General features: G+C 40.5%; 2 protein-coding genes across 3 annotated transcripts; both read right to left on the minus strand.

Annotated features, from left to right (window-relative positions):
• Window positions 1-555: 555 nt before the first annotated feature.
• pglyrp6 (peptidoglycan recognition protein 6) lies at window positions 556-8,833 on the minus strand. The gene is made up of 5 exons (XM_072693492.1): window positions 8,768-8,833; window positions 2,261-3,115; window positions 1,961-2,171; window positions 761-1,055; window positions 556-645 (listed from the first exon to the last, which is right to left on the minus strand). The coding sequence occupies exons 1-5, from the start codon at window positions 8,826-8,828 to the stop codon at window positions 631-633; spliced, it is 1,437 nt and encodes a 478-aa protein (XP_072549593.1). The 5' UTR covers window positions 8,829-8,833; the 3' UTR covers window positions 556-630.
• Window positions 8,834-13,213: 4,380 nt separating this feature from the next.
• On the minus strand, window positions 13,214-18,734 carry ddx5 (DEAD (Asp-Glu-Ala-Asp) box helicase 5). Of its 2 annotated transcripts, none has more exons than XM_072693381.1 (13): window positions 18,582-18,734; window positions 17,550-17,721; window positions 17,326-17,422; window positions 17,103-17,236; window positions 16,927-16,992; window positions 16,696-16,837; window positions 16,426-16,586; window positions 16,108-16,280; window positions 15,808-15,918; window positions 15,658-15,719; window positions 15,503-15,562; window positions 14,245-14,466; window positions 13,214-14,012 (listed from the first exon to the last, which is right to left on the minus strand). In XM_072693381.1, the coding sequence occupies exons 1-13, from the start codon at window positions 18,620-18,622 to the stop codon at window positions 13,591-13,593; spliced, it is 1,863 nt and encodes a 620-aa protein (XP_072549482.1). In that variant the 5' UTR covers window positions 18,623-18,734; the 3' UTR covers window positions 13,214-13,590. The 2 variants fall into 2 exon arrangements, with proteins under 2 accessions (XP_072549482.1, XP_072549484.1); XM_072693383.1 differs by having other exon boundaries at window positions 13,883-14,012; window positions 14,232-14,466.
• Window positions 18,735-23,400: the final 4,666 nt, after the last annotated feature.

Consider the following 23,400-nt stretch of genomic DNA (forward strand, 5'->3'; position numbering starts at 1 on the left):
ATGATTAGAAAGTATACAAATCTCAAATCTCTTCTGAAATCATGAAAAAGTCCATGTTATATTTAGAGTTAATATTGAAATATTGAAAGTTCAGCGCATTTCAGTAGTTGTCAAAAAATATAGAAGAAAAACTGAAGAGATTTAATTAAAAACAGACAATTAAGAGGTACAAATCTGAAATGTCACTGTGTTCAAACCAGTAAACATTTTGAGCCAGTTATATTAATGCTGAGATTAGCCTAAAACAATTGTAAATAGTGATTCACCATTAACACTGCAATTTAGTCAGGTTAACCAATATCCAGGAAACCAGCCCTTGGTGTCGAGACCAGGTGTTTGATTGTTTGGATTTTTTTGTTATTGTATCATCGGGTTTGTCTCGATATCGTGACAACCTTAAATCCATGGGAGTTAAAAGTGTAAATCTGCCATGTGTTGCACACTACTCATTTACTAATGATCCCTTTAGTGTTATGTACTGTATGTGCCAAGTAATAACTAATAATCACCATTAATTACAAATGAATCCAACATTTGTATAATAAAATATCTTGGTTGCAGTTTATTAAGATTTCCAAGATTTATTTTACAATGCAAAGCATAACACATTATCAGGAAATGTTCAGGACTCTACTTCTTAACCTCCTGTAAAACACACACACACACACACACACACAAACACAAGTTGTTAAGGGTGGTGTCAATGTGTTTTCACATCCAATAAACACTAAAAGTACTAACAGTTATGTGAATTTCTTACCCCAAAGTGCTTCCACCCTTGGATTTCAGCGTAAAAAGCATCTCCAGGGCAGGAGGTGTTGACCACCTGCCTGTGGCCGTGTATAGTGAAGTTTGAGACCAGTCTCCCCCTGTCTGTGGCACACTTAGCCAACTGGTGTCTCACTAGATCCATGGTGCGCTTTCCCGGGATGCTGGAGGTGTAATCTCCTATAAAGGACACGCCATAACCTATGGAGTTGTGGCCTTTGGTGTGCGCACCTCGCCAATGCCAACCACGCCCTTCATACAGGTACCCGTCAGAGCCAGTCACAAAGCTGGACATAAGCAAACAGTGAAGAGAAAATAAGGTTACAGGTCAAGGGACTGTTAAGCCTGCAGACTACACATTTCTGTAGGGTTCAAGTGTTGGTGGGGAACAGGGGGACGGGGGGTGGACATAACTGTTAAAAGAATACGTTTCTTCAGGAACTTTTTGGGGTTCCGAGCTTAAGGTGCTTTGAGGATCCTTCAAGAAAAGATTTTTAGAAGAATATGGTCCAGTTTAACTCCAGAGCTGCTGTAAACAAGAGACTTAACGTGCACTGGTGATGATTAAAACAAGAAAAAAAGATGTTTTAAACAGTATTTGGACCAGAAAATTAATTTGGTGACAGTGATGGCAGAGGCCAAGTACAAATATTACAGCCCAGCATATATAACTATGCAAATGACTAGCTAACAACTAATTAGATCACATTGGCCATTTTATGCTAATATCAGACTTACTGAAAAAGACTGCAAAGAACTTTGTAGAATGTATGTTAATATGACCAACAGCATAACTGTAAAAATGTCTAAATATAACATTCAAGAATATGCAATGATAAATAATATTACGATTAACTAGCTAGTTGCCTGACAGCTTGAGTAATCCTGCAGGCGCTGTCTTCCAGCAAAGGCTGTCTATATCATTTAATTCCTAAGTATAACCCCACCTACTTACAACAGATGGAAGGAGAATTTAGAGGAGAAAAATTAGATGGGCTGTTTTGTCATTGAGACCAATGGGGATGGGCGGAGTTACAGGTGCTAGACCTGTGATGGCTTTACTTCTCAGAGATGTTGCACAGTCCATGTTTCTATACAGTCATTGGTGTATATAAATGTGAATGGCGTACTGTGCAAGGCATTTTAGCTTCAATTAGCTAGTTCTGGTCCACAGACTGTGATCCTCTCTCACCTGTATCCAATGTCGTCCCAGCCACGGTCATCCTGGTGGAAGCGCTGCATGGACCTCATGTCTCGGGAGCACTCCTGGAAGGACAAGCAGGGCTGAGAAGGCCCGTAGGTGTGGTGGATGTACAAGAAGGACAGTGGCAAGGTCAGCTGGGTGGGGGTTCCACGATATGGCTTTGCTTCCCACATGCACCGTGGAATAATGGCTGGACAATCTGAAGAAGGAAGGGATATTGTTAAGCATATAGTGGCTTTGTAATAGTGACATTCATGTTGTGCAGATGAAACTCACATATCAACCTACCCATATAGCTATGGACAAACTCATCCAGGCCCTGATTCAGAATCTCCTCTAACTTCTTCTTCTCCACTTTTTGTCTCTTAAAATATTTTTCAAGCTTCTGAACTGTAGACAGACTCCTCATTAGTTGCCTTTCCAGTAAAGGGAGATTGACCAGCTTCCTGAAGTTGGTTCTTCGGAGTTGACTGATCAGGCCAGGAGCAGCGTCCAACCCTGCTGCGCCCAGCCGATGGTTGTAGTACCGTTTCAGAAGGCTACTCAGTGGTAGCGGATGTTTGTTGATTTCGGCCATACGCTTTCCCAGAATTACTCCATCCATTCCTCCAGTTACCTGAGCATCAGTTGCCAAGGAGGCCACACCAGAAAGAGTGAACACCCGAGGGTCCTTTACATTGTCCCAACAGCCGCCAGGTCCCAGCCGGGAGGAGGAGGAGGACGAGTCACCCCGGGAATGGTGGAGGAATGAGCGAACCAAGTTATTGGTTAGGGATAGGGGGTAGAGGCCACGCACACGACTAGGGGAAGTGGACCTTAAACCAGCCTCAAGGCCCAGGAGCAGAGGGGTAAGAGCCACAGTTATTCCATCCGCAGTCAAGACCACCCCTTCCTCCACTCCCAGCTCACTCACCTCATGCTTGATCATGCTGTTGAGTAATCTAATGAGCTCTGGCTTTATCACCAGGCTGTTAGTGGGACTGTCATCACTGAGGGAACCAAAATAATTCTGGATGAAGGTTGTCTCAATGCCAGCAGCTTTACGTAGACCAATCACCACAGCTAAAGGCCCAAGCCCAAGATTGTCAGCTTCAATGGTCTCCACAGCTTTGATGAAGTTATCCATATGCTTTGGGGGAGGGTCTAACCAGGGAAAACAGCAGAGAAGAAGAAGAGGAAACATTGAAGGTCTGTAAACATTAGGGACTTTAAAGCAACATTTTCAAGCATTTTACCTAATAACAGCTATAGAATTATTCTGATGGTACACTGACTTGTATTAGGGAGAATGGTGTCTCTGTCATTGCCACTCCAGGCCCAGAACGCTTCTACTGTACTATATGTAACTTTGGTGGCACGTTCATGAGACCGCTCACGAGAACTGTTTAACCCATCTTATATTTGTGCCAGATGCTGCATCAGATTCTTTCACGTTTTATGCCATATCTCTGTAAAATGCACCTGTGCAGCTGTCCAAGCGGGATACAATTCTGGGATACAAGGTTTTGGTGTCAGCTGGAATATGAGTCTTATATTCAATATAATACAAATGTCATTATTGGAGCTTGAAATATTATTGGAACTTGTGGGTTTTCCCTACAAAGACCAATCTCATGAACTGGAAAAAAAACTAAAAATGGACTTTATCTCAGTGGAAAAACTGTCAGAATCCACAAAAAAGACTTCACCAAACCTATGTTGGAGCCCATCGTAAAGTTACCTCAATAATAAGTAATAAAAGCTCATAAAACAAGTTATAGCCCCCCAGAACCAAACCATATACTAGAAACCCTCCACCCCACATCACATCAGGGTCTCTGTTCACTTGTTAGTTTCTGTGTGTCTATCTGTTCATTTAGACACCCCCCCACCCCCCATGTATACCGATGTATATTCTACTCCCTAGATATATGAACATAATTCCAGTTATTTCTGTAAATAAATAATAAAGTCTATAAAGTCCTCCTAAGGGGGCGTTGTGGTGGTGGGCAAAATAATCCCCCCATAATTCTGCACTCAATATCTATGATGATCTATGATGACCCTATGAAAAGTGAAAATTTTTGAATATTATAAGTCTTTGCACACCTGGATCCTCTCCCGCTCTGCAGGTTGGGTGTTCTAATAGGTTTGATTGGGCTCTGGCTGGGCCACTCAAGCACTCCTGTGTTGTTTTGGCTGTGAGCTTAGCCTCAATGTCTTGTTGGAAGGGGAACCTTCAGCCTAGTCTGAGGAACGAGCACTCTGGACCAGGTTTTCATTAAGAATATCTCTGTACTTTGCTCCATTCAGCTTTTCCTCAACCCTCACCAATCTCCCTGTCCCAGCCACTCTAAAAAAAAAACACTCCCACCACCATGCTTCACTGTAGGGATGGTATTGGGCAGGTGATGAGCAGTGCTTGATCTTTTACTGAGAAGAAGCTTCTGTCTGGCCACTCTGCCAAAAAGTCAGAATTGGTGGAGTGCAGCAGTGATAATTGACCTTCTGGAAGGTTCTCCCACTTACACACAGGATCTTTGGAGTTCAGCCAGAGTGACCACTGGGTTGTTGGTCACCTCTCTTTTCAAGGCCCTTCTCCCCCTATTACTTGGTTTGGTGGGGTAGGTAGAGTCCTGGTTGTTCCAAACTTCTTCCATTTAAGAATTGTGGAGGTCACTGTGCTCTTGGGAGCTTTCAGTGCAGATGAAAAATTCTTTTAGCCATCTCCAGATCTCTTAGCTCGCTTAGCTCGTCAGCATTGTCACATAGACAGGTGCATGTCCAGTCAACTAAATTTACCACAGGCGGACTTCAGTCAAGGTGTAGAAACATCTCAAAGATGATCCAGAGAAATGGGAGGCCCCTAGAGCTAAATTTCAAGTGTCATAGCAAAGGGTCTGAATAGATACGTCCATGCGAAATTCTAGTTTTTAATTTTTTATAAATTTGAGTTTTTTTAAGTACAAGTTGATGGGGGGAAAAGTTTTTTTTTTACATTTTTATCAGCCTTAACATGACAAAATATGAAAAAAGTGATGAGAAGACTTTCCCATTTCATTTACAAAATATGCGATAAATAAATAACATGTAACTGTACAAATTAAGACAAGAAAGAAATAAATAAAATAAAATAAATGGGTATATTGATTGCCATAATCAAAATTACACAATTACTAATAATGTAATTACTAATAAAGGATCAATAGCTAAACAATCCTTACAGTCAGTTAAAGGAATACTCCAGCATACTCCTAATCTATCTGCTGCCTCTATAATATAAAATCAGTTACAACAGACAGTTGTTTTAGTGCTTTCTCTAAAATTCTTGCACTGTGCTGTCTATAGTAAGTGTGCTTGGAACCCATATTGTTTTCTATTTTTTAAAAGTGTTTTCTATGTTACTAAGGAAACTACTCTCTGTGGAAATCGACTGCAAGATAAAGACAGACAGAGATTAGCTGAAAATGGTGGCGTATTCTTTCCAAAATAAGATGTCCTACATGTCCTGTGAGCATTACGTCAGGTAGGCTCAGGTAGCCGTTTCCAAAACATTTTCGCTTTGTTTCTCTTTATATTTTCTTATCTACTTGAACTGGGTGAAAGGTAAACCATGGCCATTACATACAAAGGGTTATGTTTGCTATCAAGATTGTTGAATAGCTACTGCTACTCCCACACTATTGCTGGATAGTCCGAAACAATCACTGAAGGAAGCCATTCAAGAACAAGAGGCCCGCAATGACCTGTTTTGGGTCCCATTACATTTTCTTATATATTTAAACTGGTTTAAATGTAGTGCAAAACCACTACATGGATTATAATACTAAACAACACATGTATCATAATTGCTGCATGCAAGGTTGAAGCAATGAAAATGACATTTGCTTACAGTTATGGGACAGACAGACAGCAGCTCATATGTTTTACGGGCCACTTTGCCTGGCTGCTATATGCAAATGACCCGGTCTTCCTCAAAACACTCTGTGTAACTCTATGTAACTGCAGTATGAATAGGTGGGGCTAAACTGTGCAAGGCTGAATAGTTGAATAATAGCTGGAGTGTTCTTTTTTCAGAAGCCTTGTATCTCCATTTTTTCCCCCTTTTTGACATTAATTTGAAGCTGATATTTTTAACATTGTACCACAATTGAATGAGTTTGAATACAGTCTTTTTACATTGACTTTTCGAATTGCAAATCAATGACCTTTTGGTCTGGTGAGTATGTTTTAACATGTTTTTAAGAATGTGTTAATAATGATTACACACTATCACAAACTCTTCTGTTCTGTTATTAATCATTTAGGGTGCCTTAATTCAAAGCAGCCTTGCTCCTGGTCTCCCACTCCATAACGGACACGCTTTACACATACATTTTACAAGCTGTGAGATACAGAACCTGCATCTGAAGTGAAAGTAGCATGTGGACTGCGAATGGCTTCACCAGAGTTACATTGTGCAGTCGGCAGCTTGCTGAGCTCAGAGTAGCAACGATATCGGCACCTTTCTCCCTATTCTAGGTCAGTGGAGCATCTGCATAATTTTTGAAGCTGTTAATTTAAGACCAAACTGCTACATAGTGCTACTTTAACCCCTTAATGCAGGAACGCTGATTACACACTGATGTGTATTTCTTAGTAACTACAGAGACTTCTATACAAACTGGTGGTGATATTCTTTGGTAATAGAAGTCTGTATTAAAACTTTCTGCCCGCCGGTGGACCATAGGCTGTTTAGGAGGTGAACTTTAAAGAAGAAGGGAAACTAAAAGTATCGAAGTGAATTTGCTTGGACACACTTTTCTTTTTTATGTGAAAAAATCCAATTCCACACCGTATATTCTATGAATACTCTTTGCATTTAGAGGATTTCTGGTGCTCGATTCAAATAGCAGGGGGTTGTCTGGTTTTGTAATGTAGCTGCCAAGCTGTGTGACGGGATAAACGCATGTCAGACATATTTTTGGCACCAAATAACAAAAACAGCATGGGAAAAAAAGCTTCAGAAAGATCAAAGAACATTGGACTGACACTGATGTGTGTAAAAACTGAGCTGCTGACACTCGGTGATAAGGCTTTTTTGAAAGATGGGCTGGTTCAGGGTCTAATCATGTTAATGAGCTGAAAGTGTTTTGAAGTGAGGCTTTGTGTAGTGTATTAAAGAAGTGCAGGCAGTCAGCCCTGCTGCTCATTCTGCTGATGGGAGTCTATTCTAAGCCGTTCACTGTGCCGACATAAAGCTACAGCATGGTGTGTAGAATAGTGAGGCATTCAAGCATGCAGATCTCCTCAACATGCTTTAACATGTCCGCTTAGGGGGGAAAAAATGGTCAAATTACTAGTTTAGGGAATCAAGTACTGCAAGCTTGGGATGCTTTTATGAAAGGATTCAGAGACCGTTTAAAGCCTATTGTGTGGCCGCGGTGCAGTGCATGCAATCATGCAGATACAGGCCAGCAGCTTCAGGTAGTGTTCACATCAACCATCAGAACTGACGGAGACAAAACGGCGACATCAATGAAGAATGGTCAGACTGCTTCTGGCCAATTGACAGAAAAGCTATGCTAACTCAGATAACCACACAGTGCGATTTTGGTGTGTAGAAATACATTGCATAATGCACAAACACAGATTTTGAGGCAGACCGCGCCAGGTTCCACTTCTGTGGAAGCCAGGAACAGAAAGCTGAGGCTGCAGTGAGCTGAGCCGAGGCTCACCAAAGCTGATGCACACAGATGGGAGAGTCAGAATTTGCTACAAACTGCATGAATTCATGGACCTAACCTCCACGCTGGTGTAATGGTGTGGGAAATGTTTTCTTAGAACCTTTTTGGGCCTGTTAATACCAACCAACCATCGCTTGAATGTCACAGTCTGTTTGAATATCGTTGCTGACCATGTGCATTCCTTCATGACCACAATTTGGCCATTATCTAATGGCTACTTCTAGCTTCCAGTTGCTTCAAACTGGTTTCATGAACATGACAATGAGTTCAGTGCATTTCTGTGCCCATTTCGAGTCACCAGATCTGAATCCAATAAATAATCTTCTAGTCATGCTATGACTCAACATATATATATATATATATATATATATATATATATATATATATATATATATATATGTTTAGTAGATTACACTCAGTGTTGGACACTTTTAAAAATGACCCAGTGCTTCAGTATCACTACATCCCTTTAATGTTTTCTCCTAATACTTGTCATTTGTATCCATTTGAAGTAGATTAAATAGAATTGTAGAATTGTATACTCAACTAGATATTAATACTTTCACTAATAATAATAATCAACCTTATTTATATAGCACTTCTCACCCAGATAGCAGTTCATTATGCTTTAGAAAGATGAAGGAAGTTCTGTAATGTCACTAAAATAAACCGATACTATAACAAAATACATTCATGTGTACCAAAGCTTGACGGCATAATAAAGTTAATGAGAAGCATTCGGGAAGAACTAAGAAGCCTCTCGTACTCGCATGTGCAATTTACGTTGTATATTTTCAGAAGACGTGCATCTACATATCTGAGATCGAGTATTGGAACATAAACGAACAGTCAGTACTGATATACGAATACTGATAGAACACCAGCACCAGCAGCTCTCCAGCTTTACCTTAATGAAGGACTGATTAGATTAACTAGGTATTAATTGATAACTGTAAATACCGGCTTTCCTCGAGGAGAGCTTTAATAAAGGTTAAGTGAACACACCTATTAGTCTTTATCAGCAGCTTTGTTTTATTTTTAAAAGACCAATAAAATGATATCCTCCAACAGAACACACACACACACTTACCTTCAGTAAGAGACCCAACCACCAGCAGCAAGAAAACTATGCCTCTTAAATGCGAATCCATGAGAACGTCTCTGAACACAGCCTGGCTTTACAGTGAGGAAGCGCTCACTGACTGCGGTACATAGGCTAGCTTTTATATCCACATCCACTTGTTGCCCTATTGCATAACCCAATATACAGATAAACAGTCACCACGAAATCATGCCTTGCCAAATGCACTATGGGAAAATGGCAGGTGCCAGGAGGGCGTGTGCATACAGGCCCTCATGCAACGAAATCCTCAAGGTTCTCAGTATCTCTTTTTCCAGTTATTATATTTATTCACTTGGACAGTGATAGAAATGGAAAGGCAATGCTTGAACCCTGCACGGGGGCGCAGCCAGGGATTTTAGGCCCCATGAAAAGATGTTACACTGGCCCGCACAGCTCCAATAATTCTGCCAAAAATACTCAACGAAGACATTTTTATGGCCCCTGTCAGTCACGTGCCCCCAGTCACTATTGTCCCACTCAGTACTGGGCCCCTGAGCCTATGCAGTCTTTACCTCAGCCTAACCCCAGAACAGTGACTCATATTTCATTCTGTACCATACACAGCAACAGCAAATCATTAACAAGCCTGTCAGGACCTACTACTACGCCTGTGTTTTTAATTACATTGCACCATTCAACCTCCTGCAGTGGCATTGCACCATGTTTGGTCGCAGCGTAAACACAGAGTGGATTATACACGAGTGTGTTCAGGAAAACACAATGGTTCACCCTCACTCACATGACGAAACACATGATCAAGTGTACTGGTTGCATGTCTGACCACATGCAACCTGGGGCGTTCCGTCAACGTCTGGACTCGTCACGAATGCTGTTTCCGAGGCCCCTATTTCCCATCTTCTGGACATGTCTGAAAATGATTACATCAGCACGAGAAAGCATGCAGGAGCCACCCTGACTGACTGAAAGAGTGGAGATTTGGAATACACCACTTTAAAGGCATGCCATTTGTACAGCACCTCAGTGGATTTTAAAAGGAGCAATCAGGATGTGACTGATGTTTTGACTTGTTCAAGGGCTTTAACTGAAATCCAGCATAAGCCGTGAGTCCCAGTCCCAGTGACCCATTTCCATTGGCAGCCAGACTTGCCTATGCTGTAACAGTGCCTCCATCATGTTTGACAGATAATGTGGTACGCTTTAGATCATGAGCTCTTCCTTTTCTTCTCCATATTCAAGTTAATCTCAGTATTTCACTCATTGTTATTATTAAAGCTGACCTTTCTGTTCTTCAGTATTAATGAAGTGGTTTGCATCTCAAGTAAACCTCTGTATTTACGCTGATGGAGGTGTCTCTTCACACTTATGGACGTTGACAATAATACGGCTACTAGTGCTGGACGATATAACCTTAAATAAATCTCACGATTAATTGAACATTTGGCCTCGACTACGATTAATAAATGTCTTTGATACAAGCTGCTCACGTTGCTCAGTTGGCTCAGTATTTGAGGTCTCCTCCATGTTGCTTCCATGTTGCAGACTGGACGGGGCAGAGTCACATGACTACACACGGGGTAGTATTTCTTTAAGGGGACAGTACATGAACACACACAGTGGGGACACTATTAACAGAAAAGCCCATGGCGGCATATATGTCCGAGACCCTTCAAAAGACGTGGCTCCTTACAGCACATTGTCCGTCACTTTACCTCAGAAAGACCCTCTGTGAGATATACTCAACATCCTGGGTGCGTCACAGGACAGTTTGCGAATGTGTGTAAATGTGACCTCATTTACAAAAGCCTGCATAGTGCTTGCGACAAAACCAGTTCATTTCCAGCTCAGTCTGTTCCAACCCAACTAGCAATTTTTAAAAATGATCATGTGACCTCTTTATCACAGTCCTCATCTTTTTAAAGAAACTTTGAAGGCACATGCACTAAGAAAGCCTCTTGCTTAACTAAAGTCATTTAGGAAGATACTGCAGCTGGAAACGGACCCCCAATAAGATTCAGTCATTTCAAACCATATTCAAACTGGGCCCTAATAGGTTAAAAAGAATTAACAGAAATGTAAAAATTGACATAGGCAAGAAACTGTTGATTAGAGGTGCTGAATGTCGGCTTTGGTTCATTTTTGATTAACTGTCCAGCCTTAGTGCCTACCATGTCAGGGGTATTCTTGACTAGATGTTTGTCTCATCAGGAAAAGAAGTCTTTAGTTGTATTCCAGGCCTGTTGGTGCTGCTAAGCTTGCCATTGTAGTCCTTCTTTTATTAAAAAATTACCAATTTGGTCACTCCTAAAATTTCTATCACATTTTTCCCAGCCACCTTCACTTGCACTGCTACTCTTAGAAAAAGTTTACACTTTGCTGATAAAAAAGTAACATCTAGCAAAAATTATATCATTCATTTTAATGTAATAGGGAAAGCCATGGTTCCTTCTTAGTAATAACTGAACTAGGAACATAAAAAAATGACAAGCAATAGTTGAATTTTGATGTTAGGATCTCCGTTTTACATTGGTGATAAAGAAATTAGCGTGATAACAGACATATATTGCATATCATAGTGACGTGTTCTGCAGGGTTACCCAATAGGGCCAACCCTGTTTTTGTTTTAGGCTTGTCACCCGGCCAGGATTTCCCTGGATCATCCTGAAGTAGGTCATGGCTGAAGTAGCTTCGTAGCATTGACAGGTTAGTATTTTTATGGAGTTTAAACTTGTGATAGTGCATCGGAAGCAAGGCTGCCCATACACTGAATTCCACCCTAAAAAAAAAAAGCCAATGATTATTACCCAGGAACTGTACAGAACTGAAGTGGCAACCTAACCCTTATGTAACAGGTCCTAAATTTGTGTTGAAATCACATGCGAATGGTGTGAAAATTTAGCAAGCCAGAAGGAATCCCAACACTGCTGGAATGTACTCAAATTTTTCTGTCTTGTGCAATTGCACATCCAGCAATAATCAAATCGGAAATAGCATATCCTGCCAGTAGAGCAAGAGAAAAGAGAACAGGGCCTTCCAGTTGACTTCCCATTACAACAGTCATCTTTTTATTTTTATTTTTTTTAAACACACACCAAGAAAGCCTCTTGCTTAACTAAACTCATTTAGGATGATACTCCAAAATGAGCACTATTCCTCCTCAACCCTCCCTCTTAGTATTTTCAAGCTGGCGAACCCAAACTAGAAAATGACCTCCAATCTAACAGACTTTCAGTTTCATTCCCCTCCACAAATTCAGGCTGGCACTGATAGAGAAGTATGCATGTCTGTGCATATGGGTGACACTGGTGAATTGGTATATTAAGCTCCCTCCATTCCCAGACTTAAAAAAAAAAAAAAAAAAAAGACTTTTTAAATGAGATAAATTGTCTGCGTCACATCACAGCTTATATAAAACTATCCAGTGTTAAAAAAGCAAGACGCCTGCTTCCAGACATGTGTTGGCCTTGCATCTTCAAAACCTCCACACTACAGGATACACAGACCACAACACAACCCACTTTAAAATTGTGTCCCACCTTTCCAATCCTGTGAGCTTGGTTATTTTTCTTAAACCCCATTGCGGATTAGAATATAGCTTATTTCAATTAACACTTTTCATTTTACAGGGGAAGTCCACACTGAGTACAGCAGTCCTGAGGCTTTAAAACCATAACACATTGCAGTCACTGCCCTGTTCAGGGAATGACTCAGTACTCTGATCTCTCTTTTGCCAGGACTCTACAGCCATTTTCACACCTAGTCAGTTTGTTCTGTTAGTTTATGAACTAAGCATTTTCCCATTGGTTTGTTTAGAAATAAGAACAGTCTCTTTGCTTATTGGTCAGTCCCATTTAGGAGAAAGGGGGTAAAAAGTAGAGGAAGGCAGCTCCTGTATTTCAGACTAGTGCACATTCCTATGCAATTGAACATGAACAGTAGACATGGTATTTGCTCATAGCTGTAATAACCAGGAATATACCAGGTTAGTATCACACTACGGGAACCACAAGCCTGCTGGTTGGGTTGGACCACTCAATCACAAACCAACCATTTCAGCACTTGTCTGAGACTGAACTGAGACCTCCTCTTCAAGGGAGGTCATGCAGTTGTTTTGGACCGAATTAGAGTGTGATTACTGTACTCACACCAGCCCAGAAAGTGCTGAAAACCCAGGGTCTGATTTGACCATCAAAGGGTGTGTTTGAGGGAGACTGTTTAACTTACATCTGTACACAAAGCTTGTCACATGTAATAGGAGTTAAAAGTAAACTTTAATTTTAGGTCAAGGCAAATGAACCTAGATAATCCAGTCAGAATTTGAGATAAAAGGGTCAATGATTGTTAGTCAAAAACAAGTTTACACAGTCTTCAGCCCATTTAAAATAAAACAAAACTGCCTGAAGTTCAGGCTCACTAGCATAAATTTAGACTAGAACCAGTGAGGACACGAGTCAGTGCGTTTGTTTTTTTTTTATTTATTTAAGGGCCATGCAATGTCCCTCAATAAGAACTTTACAGGTCTAGGTCCTTAATAGATAACAGGTACAAAAAAAAGTAACAATTTATGATACCAAGGAATGTAATGGCTATACAAAAACAAAAAGAAAAGAAATGCACCAAAAAAAAACAAAAAAACAAAACAAAAGTGCACCATCACTACTGCTGCACTGCAGACTTTGGGACTTAATTGGGAGGCACAACTCCTCTTAAATCCTGCCTTTGGGGGGGAAAAAATGTTAATTATATTAAACACTGCCATGAAACGTGAACAGTAGTATACAGGACAAATGCAATAAATTACTGTGCGTTTGCAGCTGTGCACGGGGTTTTAACTAGGGGAAGGCGGGGCGAGGCATGGAAAATGGCACCATGGGCTGTGGGGGCTGCTGCGGAGGGTTGAAAGGGAACTGGTTGTGGTTCATTCCGTTCTGCACGCTGCCCTGGGTGGCACCAAACTGCTGATTCGGGAAACCCTGGTTTCCAAAGCCAGCAGCCTGGTTACCAGCAAAGCTGTTCTGTCCATTGCTGTAAGCCCCGTTAAAGCCATTATTGCTGCTACCGTTGAAGTTGCTAGCCCCATATGCTGCGCCCCCATTTTGGGCTTTGTTACCAAAGACCTTTTTTGGTCCACCGTCATAACCACGATCACCGCCGCGATTGTCCTGACCGTAACCATTGAAGTCCCGTCTGCCTCCAGAGTAGTGATCTCTGCGGTCATCTCTATACCCGCCACCTCGACCGCCCCTTGAACGCCCTAAAGGAGGGAGACAAATAAAGTTAATAATCTGGTGTGATTGAAAGGCAAGTGTTAGAAAAAACGGAACACAAGGCTAGAGAGGGGGAAAAAAAGGAAGGGAAAAAAGGACCCTGTCTGCGGGATAAACCCCTCAAACATTGAGAAAAAAGCTCTAATGAAGAACCCAAAAGGGGGGAAAAAAGTGACTGCAGATAAACCACAGTTCCTGTATCTCACCAATTGGATTTACCTCCTCTGTCTTCTGCCATCTGGATGAGCTTGGGGTTAATGGCCTGGTTGGCCTCACGGAGGACAGAGACGAGGTCATGTGCCTGCTTCATGTTGTTGGGCGTGAAGAACGTGTAGGCTGTCCCCGTTTTCTGGCTACGGGCTGTGCGCCCAATACGGTGGATGTAGTCCTCAGAGTTGTTAGGGTAGTCATAGTTAATGACGAATTTGACGTCTTCAACATCTGTGGAAGTGGTAATGCAGCGTGGCAGAAAGAGGGTGCAAGAGTGTGCACACGGCCACAGCAGAGGTAGACACATTAGAAACAGTAGTGACCTTAATAGGGCAGTATATACTTACCAGATTGAAAACAAAGTTGGCTGAGAAACAAGCAGTTTAGCATCTCAAATTCCAACCATCTTTGCTAAAAGGATAACTACAGTTTCCATGGCTCTGATCTGACCTCCCCACAGGTTTAAGTGAACAGGTGCTTCCCACTAATACAGTACACTTTTGCCTTGCTCTGCACTGGTGCAGGAACCATCTACAGACTTCAGGAAACCTGAGGTCCAAGTGTTGCATCTTGTCAGGGTTCTGGTAAAGCACCCTCAAAAGAGGGCAGATCAAATTTTACAATATGCCAAGGCAAAGTCTTCCCAACCAATCAGTGGTCATTTGACAATGTGTCTCTTTTTGGCAGGACTCGACATGACTGAAGCCAGAAAAAGGAGGGAACTCAACCAGCCTGGGAATCGCATTCGGTACAGAGGTGTGCAGATAACTAGCAACTCTTGTTTATAAGCCAAATACTGCGGAAGAGGCCCAGGAACCAAGGGACCTCAACCGTTATGCAATTTCTGTGGTGCCTCATCAGCAGGGTTTAAAGGCTTTGAGTAGGAAGGACTCTCGTATGCAAAGTCACTTCAAGTTCTGCGAGTGCAACAGCAAACAGGAGACATGAGGCCATCCCACAATGCCACACTCCTCAGTGGTCAGCTCAGCGCACCAGCAGCACGCAAAAACCTCCCAGCACCTCTGTATGCGATTTCATTGGCTGGCAGAATAGCAGAACTCCAGCAACGGAGCTCCAGACCCCTCCGGAGAACCTGGACGCGTCATGCCAACGCCCTGCCTCCAAGACTGCACCTTCAGGTGAGGGGAAACTCAGAGGGACAGCAGTTAAAGAAAGCAGCTTAAACACTTTCTTTATCAAAATAATGCAAGAATACCAACAGTACACTTCATTAACTTGCTTAAGGAAAACAGGAAAACAAACTTACCTAGCCCTCTTGAGGCCACATCAGTAGCAATGAGAATTGGAGCTTTGCCGAATTTGAATTCTGTGGTGGGGAAGAAAGAGGGTGGGTAAAAAGGGTTAGTTCAGCCATTACACCAAACACGGACCAGTTTATACAGAATTGTGATAACTACATACCATTGAGCACCCAGTCCCTCTCCTGTTGGCTTTTATCTCCATGTATACCCATTGCAGGCCACCTGTAGCATAGAAATTGGATAAATTAATGTAGATCCACCACCAGAAGCCATCCAGACTACTTAGCCAACTGTTCAAGGGGGAACTTACCCATCCCTGCGCATTCTCCTGGTAAGGTCATCACATCTCCTCTTCGTCTCCACAAAGATGATGGTCTTGTTCTCCTTCTCACTCATGATTTCCTCCAGCAAACGCAGTAGCCTGGACAGGAAGGGTGACAGGCTTTAGGCTGTAGCTCAATGTAATCAAATATCAAGTTGCAGTTTTCCCCAAATATTTGGCAGACCATGTCAACTTCCTATTTAAGCTTATTATATTTAACAAAGTTCTACATGGGCGGTTTAGACACCAGTCATAAGGAATGTTTGAACAAGAAATGAGTCCACTCACTTGTCTTCCTTTTCACCATCGTTGCACACATCCACAATCTGCAGGATGTTGTGGTTGGCACTAAGCTGCAGCGCACCCACATTGATCTGGACGTATTCCTTCAAGAAGTCTTCAGCCAGCTGACGCACCTCTTTGGGCCAAGTAGCGCTCCACATCAGAGTCTGCCTGTCAGGCTTCATGAGGGAACAAAGACATTTGTGTTTAAAAAAAAAATAAATAAATAAACCAGCAGTAGAACTTGACAAATTCAAGTGGTAAAAGTTTACTAAAAGAAAAAAAAAGAAAAACAAAAACTCATGTTTTGCAAATAACTCATACCCTGATCTGGTCGACAATTTTACGAATTTGGGGTTCGAAGCCCATATCCAGCATTCTGTCTGCCTCATCCAGGACCAGATATGTACACCTTCGCAGATTTGTCTTCCCAGCTTCCAGGAAGTCAATAAGCCTGCCTGGAGTGGCAATGCAGATCTCTACCCCTGGGGGACAAAGTTGTAAACTGTTTAGAAAGACTTGAAAGCACATGAGCTCAGGTTAATAACTGAGGAAGAGAGAGAAGGGAAAACAAAAACCCTAAACAACTCCTACCCCTCTCCAGATCCCTGATCTGTGGTCCTTTAGGAGCGCCTCCATAGATGCAAGTTGACTTGAGACGAGAGGCTCTGCCGTACTCTGCTGCCACCTGCTGGACCTGTTGGGCCAACTCACGAGTTGGAGCCAGCACCAGACACTGAGGAACATAACATGATTTAATGTCCAGACACATAACCAAATAAAACCAATAAACAAACCATTCTTAAAAGATGTTGAATAACTTACAATAGGCCCATCTCCACGCTCCAAGAACGGCTGGTGGTTTATGTGCACAATAGCAGGAAGCAAATACTAAAACAAAAAGGAAATAATTTTAAAATCTAAGAATCTTATTTAGAAAGCCCTTATTAAACATATGCTGCCAAATGCACAATAAATAAGAAAAAGCAAGGTATTCTTACAGAGAGGGTTTTCCCAGAGCCTGTCTGAGCAATGCCAACCATATCTTTGCCACTTAATGCCAGCGGCCACCCTTGAGCTTGGATAGGAGTCGGATCAGTCCAGTTCTGTTTATTGATCACATCCATAACATATGCTGCAAAACAGAGCAAAACGTTTCCATCAGCCACTTATTCACACATCCAGCTGAAGATTTTTAACCAACGCCTAGTGCTTACAACTTACATGGAAAGCTGGCTTCATGGAACCGCATAACAGGTTTGGGACAGTCTCGTCCCTTTACTGTTATTTCTTTGCTCCGCCTGTACTGCTCAACTTCTTGCTGTAAGAACAAAGTAAGAGCACACAGTAAGAGCTGAGCTCGCAAACAACCATAAAGATGCAAGAAAAGTGGCCAGTAAAAACTACTTCATTAGCCGCTATAAAGTGGACATGTATTCTTTACTCACTGAAGCCCGGTGGACCACATCAGGATGCTCCTGGTAAAAGTTCTTCTCGAACTTGGGCAACTCGTCGAGGTTCCAGTGCTTCTTCCGCAGTCTGTCACCAGGATTGCCGAACTTCTTACCAGGTGGGGGTCCACCTCGACTACCCCCAAAACGCGGTGGTCCATTGCCATAACTGTAGGAACACAAAGACCCCGTTTTAGACACATCTGCCAACAAGCAGTTCAGATATACGTCACGAACACAAGACACGACGGACTCACGAAGAACTGCCTAAAAACACGAGAACTAAAGCATCGCCAGCGGCCTTGTGAAAAAGGAGCATAGCGTGAAAAACGCGTGAGGTCGTTTCAGGAATAAGCTCGGTTTTAAGAGGCTGTAAAGTCAATTTTGAGTTTCCTGCGTCACATTTTAAGCCGCTGCCATTTTAATTCGGACCGGCAGGGAAACAAAGGAAAAAACACACCGGCCGGCATTTTGTACCGGCATCTGCTTCTGCCACATGGCGAGACTAGGCCTCACTGAAAATCGCGTTCACACGACAAATATAACCCAACGGTAAGCCATCGAGGTCAATTCACGCACTTAAACAGGCACTCGGACCAACATGTCTCCATAATGTTGACGGTCATCGAGCAAATCGGTATATTTACCACCAAATTTACAGCTAAATGTTAGAGGGATTAGCTAGCTAGCGCTAGCTAACTATTCGGCATGCGAAGTAGCTAGCGCTAGCTAGTGCTAACACCAGACAACCAACGCGAGCTATCGCTAGCTAATAACGAACCTGCGCTTTAATAAATGCCTACTTTTAGATTTAACGTCTGTCATTTGAGCTCCACGACGTTTGTAAGCCTTGTCTTTCATTTTAGATACAAAAAAATGAGTTTATTAATGTTAAATAACGTATTTCTATATTAGCCACAGCTACCTCCGGAAGCTAGATAGCTAGCTAAACGGCCCGGAGAGTTAGCTATAGCTAGCTGGCTGGCTGGCGAATTACCAAGTCGCTTCAGTAAAATGAAGAAAACTCACCCTCTGTCTCGGCTGCGGTCTCTGTCGGAATAGCTAGGCATGTTTTGTTACTAAAGCTAATAAATTAAAATGCAAAAAATTTTAAAAAATGAAGAACTCCGGGGACCCCTTTCCTTCCTCCACCGGCAGTGATGGTGCTCTGAATGCCGGTGATGGTTCGGCTCACCTCGCTTTTATACCAAGAAGTTACGTCACTCCCTTCCACGTGCTGCGGGGGGCTGTCTGCAGGGCTGCTTGTTTCAGATTAGTCAGTCGCAATTTTTATTAAATTTAAGCACATAAATGATCAACACACTCTTATTGATCATTTACGGCCTAAAAAACAAAGCCCAACACGATGTTTTAAGGTTTCAGGTTAATTCAGTGGTTGAGCTGTAAAGAGTGGATGTAGAACCACGGTGTGTAAATTATCCAAAATGACCATGTGAAACATGTCTTCAATGTTTTTTACATCTAATTCTAATTTAAAAAATAGTCGTACATCAGAAATAATATCATCATCCTTGTCCAGTAAAATAAAAAATATATATTAACTTTTAATAGAAATATCTTCATACAAGTCTTTTATCATCTTACCATCATGATCACAACTTATTTTTCTTGTGATCTCAAGATAAACTGATTTGCCTGGATAACAAGTGTTGTTTTTCTTGTGATCCTGAGATAAGTAGTTTTGTGGAGAACACTGCACTTTTATTACTTAGTACTTTTTATTTGTCCTCTCAAGAAAAATACAATAAACTCATGGCCTTTCTGGACGTATGTGTGTTTAATGACAATACTAAATAAAAACAGCCTAAACAATAGCCTAGCCTTTTTAATCTCAATGGGATTTCTCACCAGTTCTCTTAAAGACAGACAAAGCTACAGTTTTTTAGTATGAAATTCTATAAAATAGCCATTTTTTTATCACATAGCTTAAAAAAAACAATTAGGAGTGGATCCACTTAAAGATAATATAAAGATTTAAAGATTCAGTACTTCTTAGCAACATTAGCATTGTAGCTCCAGTGCAAAACTAAGAGAGGAACATTGTGTAAAAACTGATTTTTCAGGATGTGTCTGATGAACATTCAGACATTACCTCTCATACAGCTCCCCCGATTGACCTAGTAATGATCCAAATGATCACGCAAAAACTTTGGAGAAGGGGGTAATCCCCCTTAACTTTCAGTGGAAGTCTATGTAAAAGATTAAAATTATGTTAAAATGTGAAGAACTGAAATATGTTCCTAAATTAATAATAATTTAGTGTAAACTTTTTGCTTAGCTTTTATTAAACTCGTTAGAGGTCTTGTCTCTATCACCACCACTATGAACAACTATGACTATGCCAGTTTCTCTACAATAGATGCATTTTACCTCAAGCATACCACATATAAACCTCAACGACTTTCTTCTATCTCCAGAAACGTGGAACGGTTTAACTGTATGTATTAAACTCATGTGCTAAAAGAGTGAAGATAAGATAAGATAAGATAATCCTTTATTAGTCCCACAGTGGGGAAATTCACAGTGTCACAGCAAAAAAAAAGGGATAGCAAGACACTCAGATGCAAAAAATAGATAAATTACCACTATATACACAATATAAATAATAGAAGTAAAAACGCAATAACAATATTATTTATTTTTTAAGCAGTATTTTTTTAAGCAGTGGTTTATATAGAATGTATCCTGTAGTAGACATATAGTAAATTATGCCCACATGTGCATGTCTGTTGTGAATATAATGTAAAACCATCGTTGTTTATGTTATCTGAGTGTATTCATGCCTTGATTAAAGCATTTCTGATGGAACTGGTTTTGCACTTTTGGATGTAGTTCATGCTCTGATTTGAACACTCACATCTTCCAACTTTTCATACTATACATCAATGCATGGAAGTTCAGAAAGTCCATGAGTTCATTCTATTGATCACAACCTGTGCTTTATGCTCTCAAGAAAGTTGTTTTGTCTGTTTTCTAAAGAAAAATAAGTTGTAAGATATATATGTAATAATTTAAACAATTTATATTTATATATAAATAATATATTTATTATTAGCTAACATATTGATATATTGCCACTGTTCACCATTTTTTTTAACTTTGTGACATAATGTGAACCTGGCAGTTGTTCAAAGGTTTATGATAAGTGGACCAATAAAAACTGCTCCGAAATTAAATACAAAAAACACACAAAAACATACATTACGTATGACTTTAGCATTTTTTAAATATGTTCATAATGGTTAAATTGAAAGAATAACCAAAGCCAAAACCTCTTTTGTATCTCTAAAAAGTCAGCTTTACATTAGGAGGAAATGTAAATTGTCCTAAACCATTATCTCAGTGTGACAACTCATTTTTCTTGTGATCTCAAGATAAACTAATTTATCTGGATAACACATGTTGTTTTGTCTTGTGATCCTGAGACTTTGAATAGTTTGGTGGAGAACACTTATATTACTCACCACTGTTTACTAAAATACAACAAACTCATGGACTCATGAACTCATGTGTATTTATTGGCAATACAAAATTAAAACAGCCTAAATAATAGCCTAGTTTTATCAACTCAGCTCTGCTTTCAGTATCTCAGCTACAGTTTTTATCACTTAGCTTTAAAAAAGTTTAGGAGTGGATCCAAATGATCCAAAAGCACCTCTTTTGTATCTCTAAAATGTTAACTTTCCAGTAGAAGGAAAAGAACTGAACTTTCAGTGGAAGTCAGTGTAAATATGTCCTAAACCATTATCTCAGGATCACAACTTATTTTTTTGTGATCTCAAGATGAATTAATTTATCTGGATAACAAGTGTTGTTTTTTTCTTGTGATCCTGAGATTTTGAGTGGTTTTGTGGGGAACACTTTTATTACTCACCACTTTTTACTTTTTGTTTCTCCAGAAAATTACAATAAACTCATGGACTCATGTGTGTTTAATGCCAATACAAAATAAAAACAGCTTAAATAATAGTCTAGTCTTATCAACCCTAATGGGATTTCTCATCATTTCTCTTAAAGTCCAAGAAGTTCTGCTTTCAGTATCTCAGCTACAGTTTTCTGGTATGAAATTCTACAAAATGTCCTTTTTTATCACTTAGCTTTAAAAGAGTTTAGGAGTGGATCCAAATGATCCAAAATATCTCTAAAATGTCAATTTTTAATAGAATGTCAATGTAGAAATATCTTCATAAGTCTTTTGTCATATACCATTATCTCATGATCACAACTTATTTTTCTTGTGATCTCAAGATAAACTGATTTGCCTGGATAACAAGTGTTGTTTTTCTTGTGATCCTGAGATAAGTTGTAAAGACCAACAAAGCTACAGTTTTTTAGTATGAAATTGTATAAAATAGCCTTTTTTATCACATAGCTTAAAAACACAATTAGGAGTGGATCCACATGAAGATAATATAAAGATTTAAAGATTCAGTGCTTCTTAGCAACATTAGCATTGTAGCTCCAGTGCAAAACTAAGAGAGGAACATTGTGTAAAAACTGATTTTTCAGGATGTGTCTGATGAACATTCAGACATTACCTCTCATACAGCTCCCCCGATTGACCTAGTAATGATCCAAATGATCAGCCTTTCCCCTCAGAACTGGCTAGCACCCCTCTTGCTAACAGGAGGCCATTCACACCCTCCAACTTCTTTCAAAACAAAGGACGGATCCTTTATCATTCTAACAGAGACAACTGCTGTCTGCTTTGTCTGAGCATGGTGAAAGACAGCAGGCTTGAATGTCCTCATCAGAATGACAAAACCCAGTTTGCAGGAAAGAGTATATGACAAGTATGCAGACGTGAGCCTATGGTGTACATCTGATCAGATGTTCAGAGACCTGCTACAGTTCCTAACAGACCATCATATGATACTTCAGGACATACCATCAATCCTTTACTCTTCTCTTTTAAAGCATGTGCTTTTCCCTGGCTGTCCTGAAGGGGATTCCCCTGGGTCTTCACAATATCCGCATGATGGTTCAGGGTTCGAGGCGTAAACAAGGTCATTCTGGGTCGCTGTGAAATGCTTTATTGTTGAGAAACCGACCAACTCTGGTTTCTCCACAGTGGTGGTGAAAAGAACGTTTACCATCAAAAACCAACCAACACAATCATATGCAAAACTTTGGACACCCCTGGTCAAATCACAGGTATTATTGATTTTTATGGGAAAATAAGTCCACATCCTCTACAGAGAACACACGTCTGTACATTTTACTCAACTGTTAGTACTGGTTTGGTTGATTTAACATATTTGGAGGGAAAGGGCATACATGTGGGGTCTACGAAGATTTAGAAGATACTACACTTCTTTGTCTCGTTTTTTCCCCCACATTTGATTAAATCCAGCATATAAACAGAAATAGTGCTGTAAAATGTCAAAAAAAAAAAAAAAAACGCCAGATATTTATGTTTGTTTCCTGTGGAGGATATGTCACTTATTTCTACTTAGAAAATCAACAACATGTGGTTTGAGCAGCTCAGGTTGAATTTCTAAGTGAAAAGTAAAAACAAAGGAAACCAAATTTCTGCACATTCTACACACAATTCCTATTATCCAGAATATATAAGATAATATATCATATCTAAAACAATATATAAAACATACTTATTTAAATGTGCCATTATTTTTGCACACCATGCCACATGTTTTTTAAATGTAAAGTACATTACATTACATTTAAGGCATTTAGCAGACGCTCTTATCCAGAGCGACTTACAAAGTGCTTTACTATTTACCCAAGAAAAAACTCAGCTAGTTAGAATAGACTAATAGTTCAAAGATACCTCTAAGCTTTAGACATTAGTACATTTACAAACAGT

The sequence above is a fragment of the Salminus brasiliensis genome, chromosome 12, assembly GCF_030463535.1.
Source record: "Salminus brasiliensis chromosome 12, fSalBra1.hap2, whole genome shotgun sequence".
In the NCBI taxonomy this organism is placed as follows: Eukaryota; Metazoa; Chordata; class Actinopteri; order Characiformes; family Bryconidae; genus Salminus; species Salminus brasiliensis.